The sequence below is a fragment of the Suncus etruscus genome, chromosome 6, assembly GCF_024139225.1.
Source record: "Suncus etruscus isolate mSunEtr1 chromosome 6, mSunEtr1.pri.cur, whole genome shotgun sequence".
Taxonomy (NCBI): Eukaryota; Metazoa; Chordata; class Mammalia; order Eulipotyphla; family Soricidae; genus Suncus; species Suncus etruscus.
The window spans coordinates 47,857,007-47,881,724 of NC_064853.1; the positions used below are offsets into that span (position 1 = coordinate 47,857,007).

Consider the following 24,718-nt stretch of genomic DNA (forward strand, 5'->3'; position numbering starts at 1 on the left):
CAGCTAGGAAATAATACACACAATGCACAGGTGTGACACCCAGGCTGGCAGCCCTCCACACACCCACACATACACAGCCATTGCTCTTCCACACCCACCAGGTCTCTGAGGTATTGCCTTGGCATTTTGGTGGGGGGCGAGGTATGGAAACATTCTGCCCCTTTATAAGGGGCAGAAGCCTTAGGTGGGCTGGGCCCAACCTCACTCACCCCTTGCGGATGATGACTATAATGGCTCCCAGGAGGAGGATGAGGACGGCAAGTCCCCCAGCACAGATACCCAGGATAAGTCCCATCTCCTCTGATCTCTGTGACACCTCCAGGGGCCTCTTGCTTTCCTTGCAGGCAGCTGAGGAGACCAAAGCAGGACAAAGGATCAGAAGGAAGAGATGGGTCAACTGACCACCCTCATCCAAATATACCACTTCATCCAAATGCACTGAGCTCCTAGACAAAGCAGGCCAGACACAAGCATGCTCACCACACACACACACACACACACACACACACACACACACACACACACACACACACACCTTCACCTCCTCCCAATCAGGTCTAGCCCCATCCTTATCCACACCTCTGTGTTCCCTCCCACAAACAACTTTCCTCTGCTCTCCGTCTTCTCCAATCCTCCTCTTCTTCAGTAGATTGGGAATGGGAGGTTCCCCACCCCCAGGCTCCTGATACGTACCCAGGGCAAATATCAGGCCATTTTAGAATGGGATTCCCACATCCCCCATCCTAAATTCATAGAATCCCAGCAATCTAGGGTCCTCACCATAAAGGGAGGATACACAGTACAGCAACAGCCATGACCCTGGCCCAACAATCATGGCCCTTTTAAAGGTTTTTATGAGGAATGGGCTATGCTTTCCCTGTTGCACACTTGAGGAGGAGAAGAGAGCACAGAGAAAGACCCAAAAAGGGGGGAAAACCCTAACTCAGGCCTGCCGAACAGCCCTTTTTCTGTCCCACAGTCCAGGGCCCAACAGCAGAAAAGTTGCTCCACCAGGACTGGAGGACCCAGTGGGACTCACCTTTCCTGGCAATGCGAATACAGTTCAGCCGAGTCTCCTGGAGACACAGACAAGGATCTCAGTACTGCTGAAGAAAGCCCAGTCCAGCCTTCCCTGGGGGACCCTCAAGCAGGTATAGACTGTATAGACTGTAACCAAAGACATCCAGCTTGGTAGAAAAGGTTGGGGGGAGAGGGGGACAAGAAAAGGAAGGTGCCTGGAAACAGGGCATTGCCTTGGCATTTTGGCAGGGTTAAGATGTGGGAGCATTAAACCCCCAAATATAAACTTCTACACTCTAGTAAACCAATATGAACATAATTTTAAAAAAACCTTTTTTTTCTGGGCCGAAGCAATAGTACAGTATGTAGGGCATTAGCCTTACACAAGGCTGACCCTGGTTTGATCCCTGGCAGGCATCCCATATGGTTTCCAGAGCACCAACAGGAGTACAGGTAATTCCTGAGCACAGAGCCAGAAGTAAGCCTGAGCACTGCCAGGTGTGACCCAAAAACAAAGACAAAAAAAAGTTTTTCAATAACAGAGCAGGGTTAGGGATGCAGCTCCATGGGAAAGTGTAATAGACCTCAAATGCATTAGACCTGGATTCAATGCCCAGCATGGGAAGAAAACAAAAAAGCAATGCTTTTGGAAGGGGAATGGGATGAGCAAAGAAAATTGGGTGACAGAATGGAGAGCCAGGAACTATTAGGAAGAAGAAAGCCAACAAGAAAGACAAAGGGCTTCAGGGAGAAGAGCTCGTAGATTGTTTGCCAACTCCCACCATTCTGGGTTCCTAAGCCTCACAGTGGAGACAGAGGCAGAGGCAGAAAAGGGTCCGGGAAGAAAGTCCCAACAGGGGGAAAAGGGACTAAAACTCTGGAGGCACAGAGACCAGACTGGGGGGAGAGGGGAGCTTCTGGGGTGTGTGGCCAGAGAGCAGCTTCAGGAGGGGGTAGCTTGGTGAGAGGTTGACATTAGGAGGTCCCTTCCTGCCCCAATCCATCTGACCACTTTCCCAGCCCCTCACCCCTTTCAGGTGGCTTGTTGCCTGGAAGTAGATGAGGTAGGCCTTCCTGGGCTCCAGTGGTGGGTTCCAGAAGCCTCGATAGGTCTGATTGTCTCCCACAGTGAAGGGCATGGCCTCAGGCAGACTGCTGGCAGCCAGTTCGGCCCCGAAGTAGTGCACGAGGCCCCTGGCCACCGCGGCATCAAAGGTCAGTGGCACCGGGAAACAGTCCTGGCTCCCTGGTTCCCGCCGCAGCCTCCTTGGCCGCTCCTCTTCCACTACTACCTGGTACACACTGGACAGGAGAGATGAGCTCAGGGAGATGAAGGGAAGTAAGGGATCCCACCCAGCTGCAGGACATGAACTTTAACCTCCCTAGTTCTCAGCATCCTCTGTAAAGGGGTGACCTCAGGCTTGTGGTTCGGGCTTGTGGCTTGCAGAAGAGGGAGAAAGGAGAGCTGAACAGGCAGCTATTGCAGCAGTGTCTGCAGTGCTACTGACTCAGGGAACCAACTGTGCCTCTACTCATGGATCCTGAACCACCACACAGACTCCCCAAAGCCCTAGGACCTGGAACCTCTGAATTCCTGCTCCACTTCAACACCCCCTAATTCTTGGTGGACTCGAGTTAGAGAAGAGTCACCATTCATTCTTTCACTCATTCAGGAATTATGTACTGGGAGTCCTGGGTTCCTAGAACAAATGTCAGATGTGTCGAGACAGTCACAGAGCAAGCAGAAAGGGGCACACCCAATCCCTTTGCCAACCCCAAAGCTGCTTGCTATCCTGAGCCCACAGTCTCCTCTTCCCATTTGTAATCCTGGTCTACACCCCACTAAGAGCCTTGGCCCCTGTGAGTGTGTATATTTTTCTTTCATTTCAGTCAAGGGTCTTTCAGCTGCAACTTCTCCAAATCCTTCCTCGTGGTACAAAGCCAAGAACAAACAAGTAGATGCTGACAAATGTAAATATTTCCCGTCACATCTCAGCGAATGGCCCACCAAGCTGATAGCCTGATGCTTGGGTGTCGTGTGCAGAAGTGCCTTTGCCTCACTCTCCAGCTGCTACTTTTACAGCTTGTGGAGCATCCCCAGCACCACAGCTTCCTTCCCCATCACATGCCCACCAGAGAGGGAAAGGGTGCAGTAAGGGGACCCAAAAGGAGCTAGCCAGGTGGGGCGCTCTGGGGCAGAGGAAAGACCTTGTCCATAGGTCCTGACCATCCCTGCTTGGTCCTCACTTTCCCACCTGATGGGGGCCCCGCGGCCCTGCGCCGGCCTCAGCAGCACAGTGATGGTGTCCTCTGACTCTCCAAGGGGTGACGGCATGTCAGCATAATCAAAGCTGGGGGCTGGGGAAGAGGAAGGGTTATCAGCACAGAGCCTGGGCATTCTCTTCCCCTTTAGACTTGGCCTCCAGGTTCCTTCCAAGCTGAGCTTCTTTAACCCCTGACCTCAGCCTCCAGATGCCATTGACCATAGAGCCTTGACCCCTTGAACATAAAACTCCTGATCCCAGATTCAGCCCCTTATCTTATCTTATCTACAACCAAACCCAGAGGCTCCCTCTCCACCCTGCTCACAGGACACTGGGGTCCTGGGGTCCTAAACCTTTATCTCCAAAGTGACAGGCTAGGTATGGGGGACCCCCACCAGAGATGTTGGTAGTAATCTCAGTGAGTGCCGCCTGGCCAAAGCCTTTGCCAGTGCGAGCCCGCACAGAGAACAGGTACGTGGTGCCAGGGTGTAGGTTGGAGAAGACGTGGTAGGTCTCATTGCGGAGCTTGGAGATGGTGCGTCGTGGGCCGGGCACATTTACTGCTGGGTCTGACGACTCAATGCTCTGGTAGCTAATCTGGAGACAGAATGAGCCAGTAGGTAGGCAGGCACAGGAGGATAGAGAACAGCTTCCCCCCACCTAGACTAGGGCTCAGCAGGGCAAAGGGAAGAGGCTCTATAAGACTGTGGGGTTCTGAACTTCTGGCACCTGTGCATTTCTTCTGTCTCTAGACTCCTGTGGCTGAGTCCATCAGTCAGATTGGCCAGAGTCAGAGAAAGCTAGATTATACTCTCAAGGCCCCAGCACCTCCATCTCCCATAAGGAGGCCCCAGGCAGAGAGACCATACCCACCTCATACTGAGTAATGAGGCCGTTGGGCTCCTGAGGTTCCTCCCATTTGAGGAAGATCATGTCCTCCAGGGGCGTGAAGGTGAGGGACTCTGCCGCAATCCCTCCAGGTACTGCAAGGTAAAGAAGGTGAAGGCAGCACAAGTGGGCCAGGGCCAGAACCACATTCCAACTCCAGCATTTCTACTTCCCCAAGGTGTCCTGAGTTCCTCTAATGCTCTGAGATTCTGTTTCTTCATCTGTGGGATGTCTGATGACCCTTTCCTCAGCCAAACGTAATGATATACGTAAAGCCTCAAGGCAAATATCAGAGATTTCATATTATTTAGCCCATTTTCCTAGAACTCCAGAAACTTAGGTGTTACGATCGCTACTGTGCAGGTTATTTTTAGCAAGGAAGAATGTGAATACTCCTATTTTGTTCCAGTTGAGTGGTTTTCAAAAAATATAGACAATTGCCAGAGAAATAAAAACAATAATTGCATTAGAGCCCAGAATTATGGGTGGAGATGTTTGCTTGTCTAAATATTCCTAATTACACAACAATATGTTCCATGCAGAAAACCAAAGTGAGCATAAAGAAAATTAATGGTACCTACAATCCTAACATCAAAGGTAAACACGGTTAACATTTTAGCGAAAACCCTTTCAGGTAATTTTGCTGCTTTGTTTCCATTTTTTTTTGTTGTTTTAAAGTATAATCATAATAGCAGGCACAAAGAATGTCTTCTAGTAAGAAAATCTTCTAGAAAACACCTTGATAAACCACTGTTAGGAGACTGAAATCCTAAGGCAGGGCAATGAATGACAGAGAGAATGTTCCTATGACAATTAACAGTTTACATGGCAACACCACCATCCACCAAAATGACCACATGAAAAAAATAATCTCAAATGTTGACAAGGAAGCAGAGTATCTGAAATGTTCACACACTACTAGTGGATGTTAAATTGATGCAAACACTTGGTGGAAATGTCTGAATATTATCGACTTATTAAAAACACGTATCCTAAAACTAAGTCATTCTACGCCTAAGCATAAACCCAACATAAATATGCATAGCTACCCAAGAAATCAAAGATTTTATTGTAAAACAATGTAAAATAGTGAAAACAAAACAATCCAAATGCCCAACAATAGTCAACAGGATATATAAATGTGTTGTATTCACATAATCAACTATTCAGCAAAGAAAGGAGTTCTATCGAATTGCATATACAATGTGACAGAATCTCACAAGCAATAAAAGAAAGAAATCATTCATAAAATGAATAAACTAAGTTTACTGACAGCAGGGCTAGAGTGGGTACATTTGCCTTGCACGTGGCTGACCCAGGTTCAATTCCTGGCATCTCTTATGTTTCTCCAAGACTGCTTGGAGTAATCCCTGAGTGCAAAATCTAAAGTAAGTCTTGGAGCAAGAGTGATGGCACAGCAGTAGGTTGTTTGCCTTACACGCTGCCGACCCGGGACAAACCTGGGTTCGATTCCTGACATCCCATATGATCCCCCCACCCCCAGCCTGTCAGGAGTAATTTCTGAGCACAGAGCCAGGAGTAACTCCTGAGTGCTGCCAGGTGTGGCCAAAAAAAAAAATAGTCCTGAGTATCGATGAGTGTAAACCCCCCCAAAAAGTCAAAACCAAGCAAAAAGTCATCTCTGGCATTGTAAGTGAGGATAGCAACTATGCTTGGGAAGTTATAAATAGAAAGAAGGCAAAAAAGGGGCCTTTTGTTAAGGCTATTTCTTGGTCTATGTAGGAATCAATCTGACATGTCCAGTCTGTGAGAATTCATTGTGCTGATGCCTTAAAAATAAATATTATTGGGGCCAGGTAGGTGGCGCTGGAGGTAAGGTGTCTGCCTTGCAAGCGCTAGCCAAGGAAGGACCGTGGTTCGATCCCCCGGCGTCCCATATGGTCCCCCCAAGCCAGGGGCGATTTCTGAGCACATAGCCAGGAGTAACCCCTGAGCGTCAAATGGGTGTGGCCCAAAAACCAAAAACCAAAAAAAAAAAACAAACAAACAAAAAATAAATATTATTGCTATTCTTGTTGATACTAATACTTTGATGAAACATAAAAAATAAAAATAGTGAGCAGTTCTTGAAGGGAAGAGGAACATTCGGGGCAAATAGAGAAGAGAGCCAAAAAATTTCACCTGATTCAACAGCATGCAGTGGCCTTAAAAAGACCAGAAGGATGGAGTGGCCTTAAAGGACGTTGTTTGTGAGGTGTAGCAGAATATGGCAACATATTTCGAATATGCTGCTTCTGCATAAGGATTACTTTAAGCTGAACTAAAGGGAAATAAGAAGGTCCTAAATCTTCTTGACTAAAAAGCAGGATATAAATCTGTAAAGGTGCCTTCCTCTCTATCAGGAAGAGCAGACTTCATCACTAAGCCAGCTCTACCCCCTTAACAGGTCAAAGGAATCTACAGAACAAACATTGCTCACTAACCCTGATCTACCATTATTTTCTCTCATATTCACCTTCCCACAATTTGCTGCCTCTAGAAGTGCAAAGCCTTTAGCTTTGTCTTCTTTTGGGGGTGGTGGGTACACCCAGAAATGTCCAGGGGTTACTTCTGCCTCTACACTGATGAATTACTCCTGGTGGTGCTTGGGGGACTATATGGGATACTAGGGATCAAACTTGCAAGGCAAATGCCCTATCCACTGTACTATATCTCCAATCCTCTAGCTTTGTCTTCTTAGATAAAGTGTATTGTCACAGTCTGGGTGTCATGGTTTTGTGGCTGCTATCTCCAGTAAGTTTTGAAGCCAGGCAGGGCTGCTTCCCCCAAGAAATCCCTGGCAGTCATGGCTATGAACCAGGGCCTTACTCCATGTCTGCACAAGTGGCTAATACCATAGACATACCTCTTGAAAGAAAGGCCAACTAGCAAGAAAAATTTATGAGCACACTGGTCTCACACTTATTTCACCAGGGCCCTTCAAAGTGCCCCAGGACAACTGCTATCACCATATGAGGTCATCAAACCAGTATTATAAGCCCTCAGATTCGTGAAAAGCATGAACCCACAAGCAGGCACACCACACCCTATAATTATAATTCCGGTTTACCAGTTGTAATATACAAAATATTAATTCTACCTGCCCAGGGGCAGGTTTTGGGGAGGCTGGAAAACTGGTGCGAGGTTGGAGAGAATTTTACATTTGTGGTGGAATACTGAATGCCAGAAATAACTGTATTATGAGCAACTCTGTAAACCACAGTGTCTAAAATAAAAAAATTTAATTTTTAAAAAGTGCATTTCCTAGGCCAAAAAAGATAGTACAGTAGGTATTGCATTTGTTTTGCACTCAACTGACCCATATCTGATAACTTGCATCCTATATAAACCACCAATGATCACAGAAAAAGGAGTAAGCTCTGAGTACCACCAGGTGTGTCCCCTCCCAAATTTTTTCAAAAATTTTAAAGTATATAAATGTGATCTTCTACACTGCTGTTGTGAATCCCATATGCCACAAGGGCATAAACCCATGGCAGACCACAAGCAAACATGCAAACACTACAACCAGGTGTGCAAACAAGCATGTGACTCACAGGAAGTACCTCAGAATCTGTGTAAGCAGATAACCTCAGACACTGCAAAAGCCCAAAGTCACATAAAACATGAGAAAGGAAAGCTCTGATAACTTCAGCTAAGTCTTCAGTGTCTTATAGCCAAACAGGACCTCATTTAGATTTCCCATAAGATCAGGGTTGTATTTTTGTTTTACCTTGTTGCATGGAATCTGCCTGCAGTCAGTAAATACTAATAACTCATTCCATGAACAATTATTCCCGTTGTGGAAGATTTGGAAAGTGGGGAGTAGGGGAAAGACTTCCAAAGCAATGTTCAGGGTGCCTAGGGTCCAGTGACACTCAACCAACCAGTCCAGAGAGTTCAATATTCAGGGTCAAAAATGCTAGGAGCCAGCAGAGCCACACTCAATGGTATTCAGGTGGCTGGATGGTGCCAAGAATTGAATTCAGGTCCTCACCCAGGCAAGCACTTCAACTTTTACATATTTAACCCATGTTCACCAAATTTGCAGCATTTTTTACTTTCAAGATTTTCTCATCTCAGTGGCAAAGCATCAGCCTTGCAAGTATGAGACTGAGACTTTGATCTCTGTGCTGCCCAAATGAATACATAGTCCCTCAGCCTCTGCCCTCTGAGGTCCCCATGTTATAAGTTGTGGTCTCCAAAGCACAACAGTCTTGTGTAAAAAAGCACTACAACTTTTTGTTTGATATTTGTTTTGGATCACACCCAGTGCCTACTCCTAGCACTGTGCTCAAGGATAACTCTTGGTGGGCACAGTAAATTATAAATGGGTTATAAATTATAAATTATAAATGGCTATCAAACCCAGATTAACTGAGTGCAAGGAAAATGCTCCACCCACTGCACTCAAACCCCTACTAGCACTTTTTTTTTAAGTATGCCAGGGCCAGAAAGATAGCTCAATGTGGCCTTTCATTAAATCCCTGGCATTGCAAGGCCCCTCTTAACACTGCTAGATATAGCCCTACTGGCCTCTAAGCATCACTGGGATGGTGCCGGTGGTCCCTGAGCACAGTCAGATTCAGGCAGCACTGCATGACAAGACTCAAGCACACAACTCTTAGGCCCACACTGGTAGGTCAGGTGCCAGTGGAGCTGGCTCCCAGGCCCTCAAGCACTACTGGGAATACCCCTATTTTTTTTTTAAATAATGTGACATCTCTAGTATATAATGTAATTAAAGACATGTAAGTACTGTGGCCAGCATTTTGACCACATACATATGTGTGAGTGACAGTCAACCTCAGCTATCACAGGCAGAATATGACCCCCCCCCCCCAGAGAACACTACAGCTGAAGTATGCAAGTACTACAATTGTGAGCACCATAGTCAATTGAGTGTATCACCCTGGTCATAATGAAGGGAAAAAAGAAGGATATAAAGGCCTCTATGAGAAAATATTTAACCAAGACTATTCAAACCAAAACTGAAGAGAAAACTCAAAAGCTAGTGTGCAGGACTGAAGAGATAGTAATAGTAGGCAGTGTTTCCCTGTATGCAGCTAACCCAAGTTCAATCCCTGGCATCCCATAGAGTCCCCTGAGCCCCACCAGGAGTGATCACTGAGCAAAGAGCCAAGAGAAAGCCCTAAGTACTACCAGGTATGGCTCAAAAACAAAAAATAAGGCCTGTGGGGCCAGTGTGCATGCCTTTCATGTAGGAGGGCCAGGTCTGGTCCTCTAGCATGGCATAATTCCCCCAAGCACCACTGGGAATAATCCACACACACCCAGCAGAGCTGGGTATGGCCCAGAATAATTTATTTTTTATTTTGGGCCATATTACCAAAGCAAAGGTCCAAATTCCCAAAGCCCTAGTTTCATCAATGCTTTCCTCCTGCTAATCTAATTTTAAAAAAGTCTCACTATGTTTGTTCCCATCAGTCCCCTGCAGATAAATATTAAGAAAGCTATACAAGGGTAACAGAGATAGTACAGTGGGTAAGGCACTTACCTTGCACTTGGCTGACACAAATTTGATCCCCAGCATCCCATGTAATTTCCCCTGAACCCTAAGCCTTCCATGAGTTATTCCTGAGTGCAGAGCCAGGAGTAACCCCTGAGCATCACCAGGTGTGGACAAAAAACAAACAAGCAAAAAAAATTCTACTAGAAATTTCGGCAGCCCCACATACACATACACAGAAGCTCCATTATATAAACAGCCCAGCTTCACTGCTTTACCACTAATCTCAGAAGTGATACCAAGCTGATGAAAGTCACAGGTACACTGATCTTTGAGCTGAAAACTCTGGGGCCTCCTCAGAAGGGAGGTGGGCTGAGAATCTTCCCAGGTCTACAGATCCTGGAGTTCCTGCAGTGACACCTCCAAATTCTACAATACTGACAGCCCAGTGGGAGCACAGCAAATTAGATGGAAAGTAACACAGAAGCCCACCAAGGTCAATAAATGAAAGCAGTAACACAGAAGGCTCAACTAGCAACAAACAGCTCAGTAAATCCTCAGACAATGAGTTGAATAACACCATTATGCGATACAACAATTTTCACAAATTTTCTTTTACTGAACTACTTTTTGATAATTCCATTTACCATTTTGTTGTAACAAAAACTATAAAATATTTTGTGCCTGCTAAGGGGAAGAATTTAGGGGATGGAGGATAGGAAACTGGGGACAATGGAGAAAGGAAGGTGTTGGAACAATGAATGCTCCAAACAACCATATTATGAACAACTCTGTCAATCAAGGTATTTAAATAAAGTTAAAAGAGGGGCCGGAAAAAAAAAAAGAGGGACCAGAGCAATAGCACAGCAGGTAGGACATTTGCTTTGCACGCAGCCAACCCAGATTCAATCCCTAACATCCCATATGGTTCCTGAGCCTGCCAGGAGTGATTTCTGAGCACAGAGCCAGCAGTAATCCCTGAGCGCCACTGAGTGTGATCCAAAAACAAAAACTAAATAGGGCTGGAGTGATAGCACAGTCGTAAGGCATCTGCCTTGCACGCAGCCAACCCAGGACAGATCTGGGTTCAATTAAGCATCCCATATGATCCCCCAAGGCTCCCAGGAGCAATTTCTGAGTACAGAGCCAGGAGTAACCCCTGAGGATCTTCGAGTGCGGCCCAAAAAACACAAATAAATAAATAAAGGAATTAATAAAGTTAAAAGAAAAAAAGATGATGTACTTCATCCTTTGTAAGCTATTAATAGGCATTCCAAGATATTCTCTGAGCAGCTGGTCAGGAACAAGTAATCTCTAGCCAATTAGATGGTTCCCATTTTAGGTCACCAAAACAATTGGGGTATAGGGGAAAATACATCGTATCCTTCTAAAGTTCTCTTGGACTGATTGAGCAAGCATCCACATGCAATTAAGTTTGTTCTTTTTTCCTATGAATTTACCTGATGTTAATTTGTTTGCTTAACCATCCAAAGAAAAATTCCAAGAGGCAAGGGAAATTCTGCCCTGAATCCCTACAGTGACCTGGATATTAAACTAGGGACATAAAAAAAGTATTCAGAAGAGTGCTTTACAGGTAATCAGTGCTTCATAAGTTTTAACTCAATATAAATAGTATAATGACAAATGCATATTTTTCAAGTATAAAAAGAATATTTACTAATACTGTATCATAAGCTGGGCATAAAAAGAGTATCAAATTTCCTAAGACTTAAAATAGAGTATGTACACTGTCTACAGTGGACTTAAGCTAGAACTCAATATGAAAAGTTCATTATAAACATGTAATAGCTTAGAAATTAGCGTTATGATTTTAAATAACTAAAGGGTGAAAGAAAACACATAAAAAATAGAAATACTGGGGGCCGGAGAGATAGCACAGCTGTAGGGCATTTGCCTTGCATGTGGCTGACCCAGGAAGGAGTAGTTCAATTCCCGGATCCCATATGGTCCCCTGAGCCTCCCAGGAGTGACTTCTGAGCACAGAGTCAGGAGAAACCTCTGAGCGCCACTGGGTGTAACTCAAAAACAAAACAAAAAAATTTAGAAATACTGGAGCTTGGGGGCTGGAGAGATAGCACAGCGGTAGGGCATTTGCCTTGCACACAGCCAACCCCGGACAGACCTTGATTCAGTTCCCTGAATCCCATATGGTCCCCTGAGCCTGCCAGGAGTAATTTCTTAGCGTAGTGCCAGGAGTAACCCCTGATCACCACCAGTTGTGACCCAAAAAAAGAAAAAAGAAAGAAAGAAATAGTGGAGCTAGAGTAATAGTACACAGGCAAAGGACTTGCCTTGCAAGTGGTTAACCTAGGTTTGATCCCTAGCAACCTATATGATCCCCTGAATACCACCAGAAGTCATTCTGAGCACAGAGTAAACCTGCATCACTGAGTATGACCCAAAAAAATAATTAGGAGAAAGTTTGAATTTAATGATAATGATGACAGTACACATCAAAATGTACAGGTTATGGGGCAAGAAGCACACTATGCCCAAATTCAATCCCTGATGACAATAGGTCCCCCAGTCACTGTCAGGTGTAGCCTAGCACCACCAGCCTGAGAAGCACACATTGTTTTGGCCCAAGCATGAAACTTTCAGGCCCACGCAGCTAGAGCAAGTATCACTGGGAGTGGCTCATAGGTAAGACAACAAATGAAAAACACAAATAATTTGACAACTGCAATAAAACAAGACATAGAAGAATATTATAGCTTCAACTGCATATATTGAAATGAAAACAAAGGCCCAAAATCAACATTCTGATTAGCTTCCACCTCAAAAAGCTAAAAAGAAAGTCAATCAAATACAAAGATCATATAAGGAAAAAATTAAGGGGGCCAGAGCAATAGCACAGCAGAAGGGCATTTGCCTTGCAAGCTACTGACCCAGATTTGATCTCCAGCATCCCATATGGTCCCACAAGCACCACCAGGAATGATCCCTGAGCAGAGAGTCAGGAGTAACCCCTGAGCATTGCCAGATGTGACCCAAAAAAACAAAAACAACAACAAAAAAAGAGTAAATATAACTTTTTTAAAAATCAAATAAGCCAAAAGTGGCTTTTTGTAAAGGTTAATAAAATTTATATAACTCTGGGCCGGAGAGATAGCATGGAGGTAGGACATTTGCCATGCATGAAGGACGGTGCTTTGAATCCCGGCATCTCATATGGTCCCTCGAGCCTGCCAGGAGCGATTTCTGAGCATAGAGCCAGGAGTAACCCCTGAGCGCTGCTGGGTGTGACCCAAAAATAAAAAATAAAAAAAAATGATATATCTCTAATAAGAGTAAATAAACAAAATGGACAAAACACAAATTACAGGTATTCTGAATGAAAAAATTAGTGATCACAAAGATCCTATAGACATTAACTATGAGACTATTGTAATCAACTTTATATCCAGAAATATAAAACTTTAATAAAAATAAACAAATTTCTTCTAACATAGCACACTCAGATTATATAAAAATAGAAAATTTGGAGGGCCTGAAAGATAGTAGAGCAGTTAAGGTTCTCACTTGCATGTGGCCTATCCAGGTTTAATTGCTAACACCATAAATGGCCCCCCAAGCACCACCAGGAGTGATACCCCTGTATAGAGCTAAGAGTAGCCTCTGAGCTCTGGGTATAACCCCTCAAACAGGCCCCCACATAAATAGGAAGAGGAAAGAGAACATCAGCCAGTGAACTGAAATCATCCCCCCTATGTTCCCAAAAGGTCTCAGAAAATAAAAAAATCTGGGCCAGAGTGATGGTTCAAAGATAAATCACATTCTTTGCACTTGAGAAATCCAGGTTCGATCCCTGGCACTTCGTGGTCTTCCAAGTTCCAGCAAGAGCAACCCCTGAGCACCACACTGAGAGAAGCTCCTGAGCACTCTGGGTGTGCATCCCAACCAAAAAGGAATAGAAAATCTGGATAGTCCAAGATCTATTTATAATGTAATTTTTATCATTAAAACAGTTCTTTAAAAACCTTACCACAAAGAAAAGTCCAGGTTCAAATTATTTCCTGCTGAGTTATGCCAAACATTTAAAGAAGAAATTCTATCACTTTACCCAAAGTCTTCTTTGGAATAAATGACAGCTATCATGACTTGGTTGTTATACAGTAGATTTAATCCTAAGCAAAAAATTCTCAGAGATGGGATACCTGTGAGAGGCACTCTGAGCTGTGAGAATCAAGGCAGAAATTCTTACCATCAAAAAAAAAAAATTCTTACCATCCTCATCCGTCTGGAAAGTGACTTCCTTGCCTTCCTTGCGACCCTCAGGGTTAGTAAGGATGAGTCGTACGTGGACATTGTGGAAGGGCTGCAGGTTCCTGATGGTATGGCGACTGATACCCCGCTCCATCTGCATGCACTCCCGGACAGTCTGGTTGTGGCTGTTACCCAGGGTGTAATGATAGCAAAGGGACACAGAATAGGTGTGGCACCGCGTCACGTTGTAGCCCAGTGGTTCCCACTGCAGTGTCAGCTGCCGGGCCTGGATCTCTGCCAATGCTAGGCCTTTGGGGGCCCGCATGGGCTCTAGGAAACCAGAATCAGAGAGAAGGTAAAGGAAACAGAAAGAGAAACAGGAGAAAGAACATCAGCCAATGAACTAAAATCCTCCCCACTATGTATCCAAATGTTCAAGAGAACTAGAACATTAAACAGGAGTGAAATATGTGCCACAGACTCAGGCAGAATCCTGGCTGAATACTGGCTCTGTCACTACTAGCAGTTGTCAAATCGCTAGCTGAGTTACTTTATCTCTGAACCTCAATTTCTCCAACTACAAAATGGGATAATTAGAGGCACTAGTGGCCCAGAATACAACAAGTATCACCAGGAGTAACCCCCCAAAATGTTAATAATAAGTATTTTTGGGTCACACCCGGCAGTGCTCAGGGGTTACTCCTGGCTCTATGCTCCGAAATCGCTCCTGGCAGGCTCGGGGGACCATATGAGGTGCCGAGATTTGAACCACCATCCTTCTGCATCTAAGGCAAACGCCTTACCGCTGTGCTATCTCTCCAGCCCCAATAATAATTATTTTAATAGCATAGTTTACCTTCCAATTCAAGATCATCCTAGATGGTTTATCAGGACAGTTTGAATAAACCAATTTTAATTAATTAATCCCAAAAACATTCTGAAACATATAATACAGTAAATCAGGGGTCTCAAACTCGAGGTCCACAGGCCGTTTGCAGCCCTCCATACAACGTTTTGTGGCCCTGCCCTAGAGGAATCTTTTTTTGTTTTGTTTTGTTTTAGTTGTTTGGGTCACACCCCCCAATGTTCAATGTTCAATGCTTACTACTGACTTTGCACTCAAGGATCACCCCGACTTTGCCTCCTGCGGCCCCCAGGTAAACTGAGTTTGAGACCCCTGCAGTAAATCATAAAAATCAGGGCTAGGAGTAAAGCTCTTGCCTGAGTTTGATCTCAGGCACCCTATGTGGCCCCGCCCTGAACACCGCCAGGAGTGATCCCTGAGTACAGAACCAGGAGTACCACTGGGTAGAGAGAAGTCAAAGAACCCCATGCCCCCCCCCCAAAAAAAAAAGAACTCAGGGACAGAGAGATTGTACAGGAGTTAAGGTACTTGGTTTGCATGCAGCGTACCCTGGTTCTATCCACCACATATGGTGTCTCAACCACCACTAAATGTAATGCCTGAATACAAAGCCAAGAGTAACCCCTGAGCATCATAGGGTGTAGCTCTAAAACCCCTCTCCACCACAAAAAATAAAAATAAAAAATAAATAAATAAAAAAACATGCCAGGATAATGGGGAATAAAAATCAAACAGTTAAACAATACTACAGAATGTTAGGAAAATAAAATGCATGCCACTGGGTCCTATGTAGATCTAAAAATAAGACCAAATTAAGTAGTGAGTTCTCTGGTTGCTAAAGAAAAGAGGACTATGACCTGTTATGTAAGAGCAGTAAAAACAGGAGCAATTATTATTTACTCAGGGGAAGAGGTAGATCTATCAGGCATTCCTCAGGACATTAAAATGCCTTCTCTCACATAATTATTTAATCCAGTGAAACAAGAACCATATTCACCTTACATACAGGAGAGGAACTAGAGGTATAGTGACCATGAATGACTTGCCCATAGTCAGATAGATAGTGGTGATGACAGGACTCCAGAATTCACTCCCTTCAACCATGAGGAATGAAATAGCATTTCCCAGAATCAAAGTTCAAGAGAGAAAAAGATCACTAGTAATCTTGGCCTCTTCCTCAATTTACAGATTAAAGAAATGAGGCTGAAAGGTTTGCTTAAGACCATAAATGCAGGCTAACTCCTTGGGCTCCAAATTCCATCCTCATCCATTTTTTTTTGTTTGTTTGTTTTTGGCGATGCTCAGGGATTACTCTTAGCTTTGCACTCAGGAATTACTTCTGGCAGTGCTCAGGAGACTATATGGGATGCTGGGGATTGAATTTAGGTCGGCAGCATGCAAGGCAAGTGCTTTACCCTCTCTCTGTACTATCTCTCCAGCCCAAATCTTCATCCAATCTTATTGTACCAATACCTCAGTACAAAGACAGCTACCCAATAGGAAAAAGAAACATGTCACTGTATTTTATAATTTCTTAAGGATTCTGTGAGGCCAAAAAATTAACCCCACCTTCTTTTATTTTTCCCTTTCTGTATGGGAGTCATACCCAAAAGTACTCAGGGTTTTCTCCTGGCTCTGTGATAAGAGATCACTCCTGGTACTGCATAGCAGACCATATACAATGCCAGGGATCAAACAGGGGACAGCTGCATGCAAGGGCAAAGTTTGTTTTCTCTGTCTATATCTTTCTCTTTCTATTTTTATTTCTGTCTCAGTTTATCTGTATCTTTCTCTTTCTATTTATCTGTCTGTCTCTCTCCTTCATTCTAACACCTTTCCTCCTTAAGTCCTTTCCTCCCTTTTCTTCCATTAGTTCATTTTCTAAAGGAACAGAGGCTTCAGAAGCAAAACCAGGACACAAATTGTGTGATCCTACCAGCAGTGGGATCTTAAACAAATCTCTGGGCCTCAATTCCCTCATCTGTAAAATGAGGGAAGGAGCCAAGATTATTAATGATCCTTTCTCTCTTGCACTCTGACTCTGCAAGATACAGTTCATTACCCTCAGGTTCTATGAGCAGCTGCAAACCATCCCAGTCAGAGGATCTCAGAACACACCTTTTAATAAACAGATGAAGAAAGTACTGCTGTTTGGCCTCTTAAGTAAGAACCTGCTGTTGTTTTATATACCCATGATTCATTTGCTCAAGACGCAGTTTACAAGGAGCTGCAAGAGGAACTCTCAGCTGGGCTGGTTGGACTCAGACGTGCATGGGAGCACAGGTTTAGATGCTAGCCCCAAGTGCAGCCCAGCACGTCTTTTCCTCCTTCCCTAAGCCACAGGCATGCAAAATGTTTCCAGTCACATGTGGGGCCACCAAAGAGATATATCAACTGCTAGGAGTTGGGCCCTCACCTTGACTTGGTTCAGCCTTAGTCCCCTTCTCCCCACAATGGAGACCGACCTAATTTCTATTTGGCTGGCCACTGAAGACTGACTCTCTCTGCTCCCTCCTCCTGTGAGCTACTAGCTGCAAACCTATTTCCCACTTGGGTTTTCTCTTCATTCTCAGTCTACAGAGATTTCGCTAATGCTTCTAGAAAAAAAAGGCCTGGAAAGTTCCATGTAAACTATTGGTGCCAGTTGGGTGAGGATATAGCAAATAGGACAGGAAGTTCTCATCCATAAGGGTAGCTGCTGGTGCTACCACCACATGAGATCACAGGCTCAGGGTTGCTATAGTCTCCCATCTATTTTGGGAGTCGGGGTATTTGGGCAATAGCCAGCGATGCTCAGGTGTTACTCCTGGCTCTGTGCTCATAAATTGCTCCTGACAGGCTCAGGGGACCATATGGAATGCAGGGGATCAAATTCAGGTCACTCCCAGGTCTGCTGCATACAAGGTAAATACTCTACTGCTGTACTATTGCTCTAGCCCCAGTCTCCCATTTTTTAAGAAAAGCCAGGCATTCAGATTTTATGTGAGATCTCCAGATCTGAAAATACTGGCACCTGTTCAAGATGTTTAAAAAACACTTTTCAGGACACAAATGACAGCCTCTGACTTGGAACATAAAACTTCCAATGTCATTCTTGGGTACCTTATTTTATAACAGCACCTATTTACCTGCTAGATTGAGGGGTGTTTGTAAAGAAAACTAGTGCACTTTGCTCTGTTTTCTCCCTCCCCCCAACACACACACCCAATTTAATCTGGGCAGATCCCATTCTCAAACAGTCTGTTGATTCAGATTGTTATATTGATTGAGGGGTGTGAATTCGTAAGATTCTCCATGTTTCCAAAAACCATCTGGTGCTCAGGCAAACGGCAATGCATACTGATAAAATATAACTTGGAAACCTCATGATCCCACCACTCTTCTAAATTTCATAGGGTTTAGGGTAAGTCAGAGATAACAGATCAGAATTAACCTTAAAACAAGGAGACTGGAATGGAGAGATAGCATGGAGGTAAGGTGTTTGCCTTGCATGCAGAAGGTCAGTGGTTCGAATCCCAGCATCCCATATGGTCTCCCAAGCCTGCCAGGAGCGATTTCTGAGCATAGAGCCAGGAGTAACCCCTGAGCACTGCCGGGTGTGACCCAAAATTCAAAAAAAAAAAAAAAAAAGGATATGTTAAATTTGCCAAAATAGATGCAATATGGATGTAATATCCCTGAAACATTCAACTCCTTCCAAGTTCCAAGAAATGGATCAGGGTCAGTGTTCCAAAATTCAAATCCAAGCTCCATCTCTCAAAGGACCATAAGCAATTTATTTAACTCCTTTGAATACCAATTTCTTCACTTAAAAATGAACATTATAATGCAGCTATATGAGATGTGATAATTAACTACTTCCCACCCTGTAGTGAATAATTAAAAATATGTACACAAATATATAATACTAGTAGCAATTTAAATCAGTAATTGTATGCATCCAACCCCAGTTTGAATCTCCAGGACTTCATATGGTTCCCAAGGCAGGAATAGAACCAGGGATCCAAGGAAGGAAAGAAGAAAGGAAGGAAAAAAGGAAGGAAGGAAGGAAGGAAGGAAGGAAGGAAGGAAGGAAGGAAGGAAGGAAGGAAGGAAGGAAGGAAGGAAGGAAGGAAGGAAGGAAGGAAGGAAGGGAGGGAGGGAGGGAGGAAGAGAGGGAGGGAGGAAGAGAGGGTGGGAGGGAGGGAGGGAGGGAGGGAGGGAGGGAGGGAGGGAGGGAGGAAAATTTTTGATTTTTTGGTCATCCAGTAGGTCTCAGGGCTTACCCCTGGCTTTGCACTCAGGGATCACTCCTTGTGGGGCTCAGTGACCATATGGAGTTCTTGGGATTGAGCCTGGGTCAGTCATGTACAAAGTAAGTACTCAACCCACTGTACCCTTTGGCCCCAAAAATTAGCACCATTTTTGAAAGCAATATACACCAAAGATATAGATATATATAGTCATTCCTACCATTTATCCTAAAGAAATTGCAGGGGACAAAATACAGTTAGTTACAATTAGTTCTAAATTTCTCCATGTATATTATTTATAATAATAGGAATCTGGAAATAAACAGCCAGCAATATGGAGACACTCAGTGAACTTCTACAGCCAGTAAACATAATTATAAACAGCATAGCACATGGAACTGCACCAAGCAAAAGAAGCAGAGTACAGAATGCTTTATACAGCCCAATGACAAGAGTGAAAATGTGTACTGAAGGCATATGGGCAGAGATTTGAAGAAGACAGAAAAACCAAAACAGCTGTTGAACTAGGATAGTGAGATTTAGAATGATTTTTAATGCCTTTTACTGACATTATATTATTGTTTTTACAGTAAATAATATTGTGGAAGGGGAGTGCCATGGGTATAGAAGAGATGACAACACAGCTGGCCAACAGCAAAACAACTACTGGCCAAGGCGCTAATCAAGGAGGGGGTGGTGATGTCGACAAAGAGAAGCATGTAATTAAGAGAGGCAGGATGAGTTGTGTGGGTCCCGTCTGTCTGGTCCTGGCCCAAGCTTCCATCCTGCCCAAGCCTGTATAGAGTGCTTAGCAGAGCCTGGCACAAAATAAGCACTCTGCCTCTGATGACAGCTGCTATTGCTACTACCGTTACTGTTATTGCTGTTGTACTCAGTGCTAGATATCAGGACATCAGGACACTCAAGTGTAGATTCTGACTCTACTGTGGACATGCTGGATAGAGATAGGCCAATATTAAAACCTCAAATCTCCATTTACCCATCCATGCAATGGGAATAACAAGTAGCTGTCACCATGACAACTGGATTCTTGATTCCCTGTAGGATCATAGGCAAGTGAACTTCTCTGGGTTTCAGCTCCCCTCTCTGTGTACCAAAGGGAACAGAACAGAGACCCTTTAACTCTGATTTTTTTCTAAGTGCCTGACCAAAACTAGTTGTGAAAAGTCCATTGTGCCATAATTACAGAGTGCTTGCTGTGTGATGGGCACAGTAACTATGATGCATTTAACACATTGATGCTGGCACATACCACCAGTGGCTCACATTAGAATGCGGTCTAATTAACACAAATTGTAGCTTCTACATATTAATGCAGTTACATGCAATTGCTTGTAGTTAATCCAAAATGCTGGAGGACCCCCTAAGGTCAGTTCTCACAGCTCTTCTCTTTTTTTTGTCTCCATTAATTCCTTAAAATATAAGGATTGAATCAAGGGATCTCAATCTGGGTGCTCCTGACATTCACTCTTTGTTGTGAGGTTATTTGTGCACCATAAGATCTTCAGCAGCTCTCCTGGCTTCCTCCAGGCCTTTGAGGCCATTATCACCCCATCCTCACTTGTGACAACCAATATGTCTCCAGACACAGCAAATATCTTCTGGGAAACAAAATCATCCCCGGTTGGGAACCATCAGCATAAAAGATCTCATCCAGTCTCGTAGCTTTAAATACCATCCTACACCATGTCTATACTGACATCTTTCAAATTTATATCCACAGCCTGAACCTCTTCCCTGAACTCGACACTCGTAAATCCATCTGCCTGATGGATCTCTCCACCTGAACGTCTAATGGGCATCTCAAAGTCAACATTTCCAACACACAACTCCTGATCTACGACACTCATCACGGCTGCTCCTCCTGCAATCAGCTCCTTCGCAGTAAATGACAACTCCATCCTTCCAACTGCTCAAGCGAAACACCTTGGAGCCATCCTTGACTTCTATTTCCCTCTCTCACTGCAGAAACAATCCATCAGCAAACGCAGTTAGGTGTACCTTAACAATAAGCCCAGCATCTAGACCTTTCTCCCTCTTCCATCACCTCCGTCCAGCCCCCAATCCCCAACCTTTTTGGCCTGATAGTCGTGGCCTGAGCTCCTCTTTACCCACAAAAGGGTCTTCACAAAAGGGTCAGAGCAATCCTTTTGAACAAAGGAAGTGCTGACCCTCCTGTTTTTCAAATTCAGCAGTGACCCCCAAAAAATAACTGCATCCCCCTTCCCCAGCAGGACACCTCTTTATCCACTAGGTCTCCTGCAATTGCTCAGCCTCCAGACCTTTGGTTCTGCTGTATGTTCTGCCAGGAATGCCCCCCTTCCCATAATTCCTCCAGATTCCTGTTTTGCACAGTTCTCACTTCTGTCAGCTTTCTGCTCAAATGACACCTTCTCAATGAAAGGACCCTGGAGCCTTTTTAAAATAATAATCCCCCTGCCCCTTGCATACCATCTCCCTCCCCCACCTTTACTCTTCAATGCACTTTCAAATCTGGCGGCCAGCTACCTCTTTCACTAGGTAAACAGTTTCCTGCCAGAACTGTGTGTTTTGAGGAACTCACACACCAGTGGCCTTGCTTTATCTTGCTCACAGACATGTGCCCTCACAACTACAACAGAACCTCATACGTGATAGGCACTCACTCCATATGACCTATTGACTTTTCACACTTTTATATGGCAAAGATCCAGTTTCACAAATCGAGGAAACTAAAAAACTCAAAGAGGTCAAGCAACTTACTGGAATGTGAGATATCTTAGCCAGAAAGGAATTTGCACTAGAGCAGAGATTCTGATCCACCATGCAAATATGGCACTAAACTGTATTTTTTTTATAATCGCAGGTCAGTTTTTTTTTTAAGGAATAAGAAAGTATAACAAAAAAGTTATTATATCTTTTTTTTTGGCTTTTGGGGCACACCCGGCGGCACTCAGGGGTTACTCCTGGTTCTGTACTCAGAAGTAGCTCCTGGCAGGCTTGGGGGACCAGATGGGATCTTGAAATACGAACCAGGGTCCATTCTGTGTTGGCAGCATGCAAAGCAAATGCCCTACCATTGTGCTATTGTTCCAGCCCCAAAAAGTTATTATATCTTATCCAAAAAAATTTAACTCAAGTTGCATTATAAATGTAAATATTGAATATAAAATTATAATTCTTTTTAGAAGAAAAAATGGGTTGGAGTGATAATGCACATAACCCATGTTCAATCCTTAGCATCCCAAATGGTCTCCTGAACACTACCAGGAGTAATTCCTGAATACAGAGCCAGGAATAACCCTGAACACTACTGGTTGTAACCTTCAAGAAAAAAAAAAAAAAAAGAAAAAACATTTTGTATCTGGGGACAGTCAAGGAATTCTGTGAGCAAGATGGATCAAGGAAGAGCTAAAGCCTGGAAGAAGAAATATTTAAAACTATCTTTTTTTTAATGTCTTTTTTTGTGGAGGGGGTTGCATTTTTTGTTGTTGTTGTTGTTTGGTTTGGTTTGGTTTTGGTTTTTGGGTCATACCCGGCAGCACTCAGGGTTACTCCAGCTCTGACCTCAGAAATCGCTCCTGGAAGGCACGGGGGACCATATGGGATGCTGGGATTCGAACCACTGTCTGTCCTGTATCTGCTGTATGCAAGGCAAATGCCCTACCGCTGTGCTCTCTCTGCTCCCCTTTAATCTCTTGTTTGATATGTATGGTTATTCCCAGATTAAGTAAAGAACTCTCAAATTTCAAAATTCAACAGTAAAGAATAAATAATCCCATTAGAAAATAGGCAAAGATATAAACAATTCAACAAAGAGAATATACAGATGGCAAATAGAACAGGAAAGATATTCGGTACCACCATGTATTAAGGAAAAACAAAGTAAGCTGAGGATAGCTCTATGGACAAGAGTGCATCCTTTGGGCCTGGAGAGATAGCACAGCAGTGTTTGCCTTGCAAGCAGCCGATCCAGGACCAAAGGTGGTTAGTTCGAATCCCGGTGTCCCATATGGTCCCCCGTGCCTGCCAGGAGCTATTTCTGAGCAGACAGTCAGGAGTAACCCCTGAGCACCGCCGGGTGTGGCCCAAAAACCAAAAAAAAAAAAAAAAAGAGTGCATCCTTTGCATGAAGAAGTTCTGGGTTCACACACTTATGTTGCCTGGGTCCACAGTGCCTGGGTACAAGTGACCTGCATCTCCCCTCTTACTTTCCTACTTTCAAGCTGGGTTATATACTGGGAGTCTCTCCACATTTGAAGAAGCCTGTACTCTCTCTTGACCACATTATTGCTTTTTCTCTTTCTTATTCTCTTCCTCAGAATTTCCAAATAAAATGTTTTTACTGAAAGAAAAAAAGAGGGAATAAAAAGAAGCTCTTGGTTTAGTCCAATAGCATTTGGACCCAAGATCACCATCAGGAATGACCCTCAAAAACAAAACTAGAAGTAGCCCTTAGGTACTGACAATGTGGCTCAAAACCAAAAATAAATAAATAAATAAATAAATACCAGTGAAGACCAGGATGAACTACTACCACACCATTCTCAAAATGACAAAGACAATTCAACAACAACAGCAACAAATACCAACACCAAATGCTGGTAATGGTGCAGAAAACTGGATCACTCACACCTTTCTGGAAAGAGCTTAAAACAATATAGACACCCTGGCAGTTTTTGATAAAACTTATGTAATTACCATCCAAAACTCATCAAATGTACCCTTGGGATTTATTTCAGAAAAAAATAAAATTTGCATTTATGTAAAAACCTGTACACAGATGTTCATAGCCACTTTAGTTGTAAAACCCAACAACCAGACCCAGTCCAGATGTTCTTCCATAGGTTTAACCATGATATAATCACACCATCGGATATATACCACTCACCAGTAAAAGGAATAAACTACTGGCTGTATGTAACAACTCAATTAAATCAATCTCCATTGATATGCTAAACAACATCAAAAACAATAGGAAAAGAAAAGCCATTCCAACAAATGTTGCAGGAACAACTGGATATGCATATGCAAAAGAGTGAAATTGAACCCTTACCTCACTCCATACACAAAATTAACTCAAAATGAATCAAGAGCCTTAAATTAAGAGCAAAAATTGTAGTCTTCATTATTGGGTTAGGTATTGATTTCTAAAGATTTCTCAGATATGACATCAAAAAGTACAAATAATTGGGACTAGCAATAGTACAGTTGATAGGATTCTTGCTTTGCACATGGCAAACCTGGATTCAATCTCCATAAATTTCCCTGATTCTCACCAGGAGTGATCTCTGAGTGCAAAGCAGGGAAGCTCAGAGTACCACTTTGGGTGAGACTTAGGCACCCCAAAAATGAAGTACTAATAACTAAAAAAATATTTAAAAAATTGGGCTTCACCAAAATTAAATGCACAAGGTTCTGGATTCCATGCCAAGTATTGAAAAAGAAAATAAACAAAGCACTAAAATCACAGTTAAGACAATGTCCTAAACCATGGAAATTGCTCAAAACGCTAGAACCAGGGCTGGAGTGATAGCACAGAGGGTAGGGCATTTGCCATGTACACGACAAACTGGGTTCAATACCCAGCATCTCATGTGGTTCACCCGACCCTTCCAGGAGTAATTTCTTGAGTACAGAGCCAGGAATCACCCCTGAGCATCGCCTAGTGTAGCCCAAAAACAAAAACAAATTTAAAAAGGCTATAGTAGGTGGAAGGTCCAGGTAAGTCTGATCTCTGGCACTGTACCAT

General features: G+C 43.7%; 2 protein-coding genes across 4 annotated transcripts in view; one reads left to right on the forward strand and one right to left on the reverse strand.

The window, feature by feature from the left end:
• Positions 1-18,360, forward strand: part of LOC126011003 (zinc finger protein 106-like) — a 356,336-nt gene extending 337,976 nt beyond the window's left edge. Inside the window, 1 exon segment of the mRNA XM_049774633.1 lies at positions 18,338-18,360. The gene's annotated coding sequence lies outside the window, so the exon portion shown is untranslated.
• PTPRU (protein tyrosine phosphatase receptor type U) overlaps positions 1-24,718 on the reverse strand; it is an 86,171-nt gene that overhangs the window by 38,808 nt on the left and 22,645 nt on the right. For all 3 annotated transcript variants that reach the window (XM_049774626.1, XM_049774625.1, XM_049774624.1), the window contains exons 8-14: positions 13,891-14,199; positions 4,158-4,267; positions 3,680-3,881; positions 3,276-3,378; positions 2,049-2,322; positions 1,040-1,076; positions 210-348 (exon numbers count right to left, since the gene is read on the reverse strand). In XM_049774626.1, coding sequence (XP_049630583.1) covers positions 210-348; positions 1,040-1,076; positions 2,049-2,322; positions 3,276-3,378; positions 3,680-3,881; positions 4,158-4,267; positions 13,891-14,199 — 1,174 coding nt within the window. The remainder of the gene's footprint in view (positions 1-209; positions 349-1,039; positions 1,077-2,048; positions 2,323-3,275; positions 3,379-3,679; positions 3,882-4,157; positions 4,268-13,890; positions 14,200-24,718) is intronic.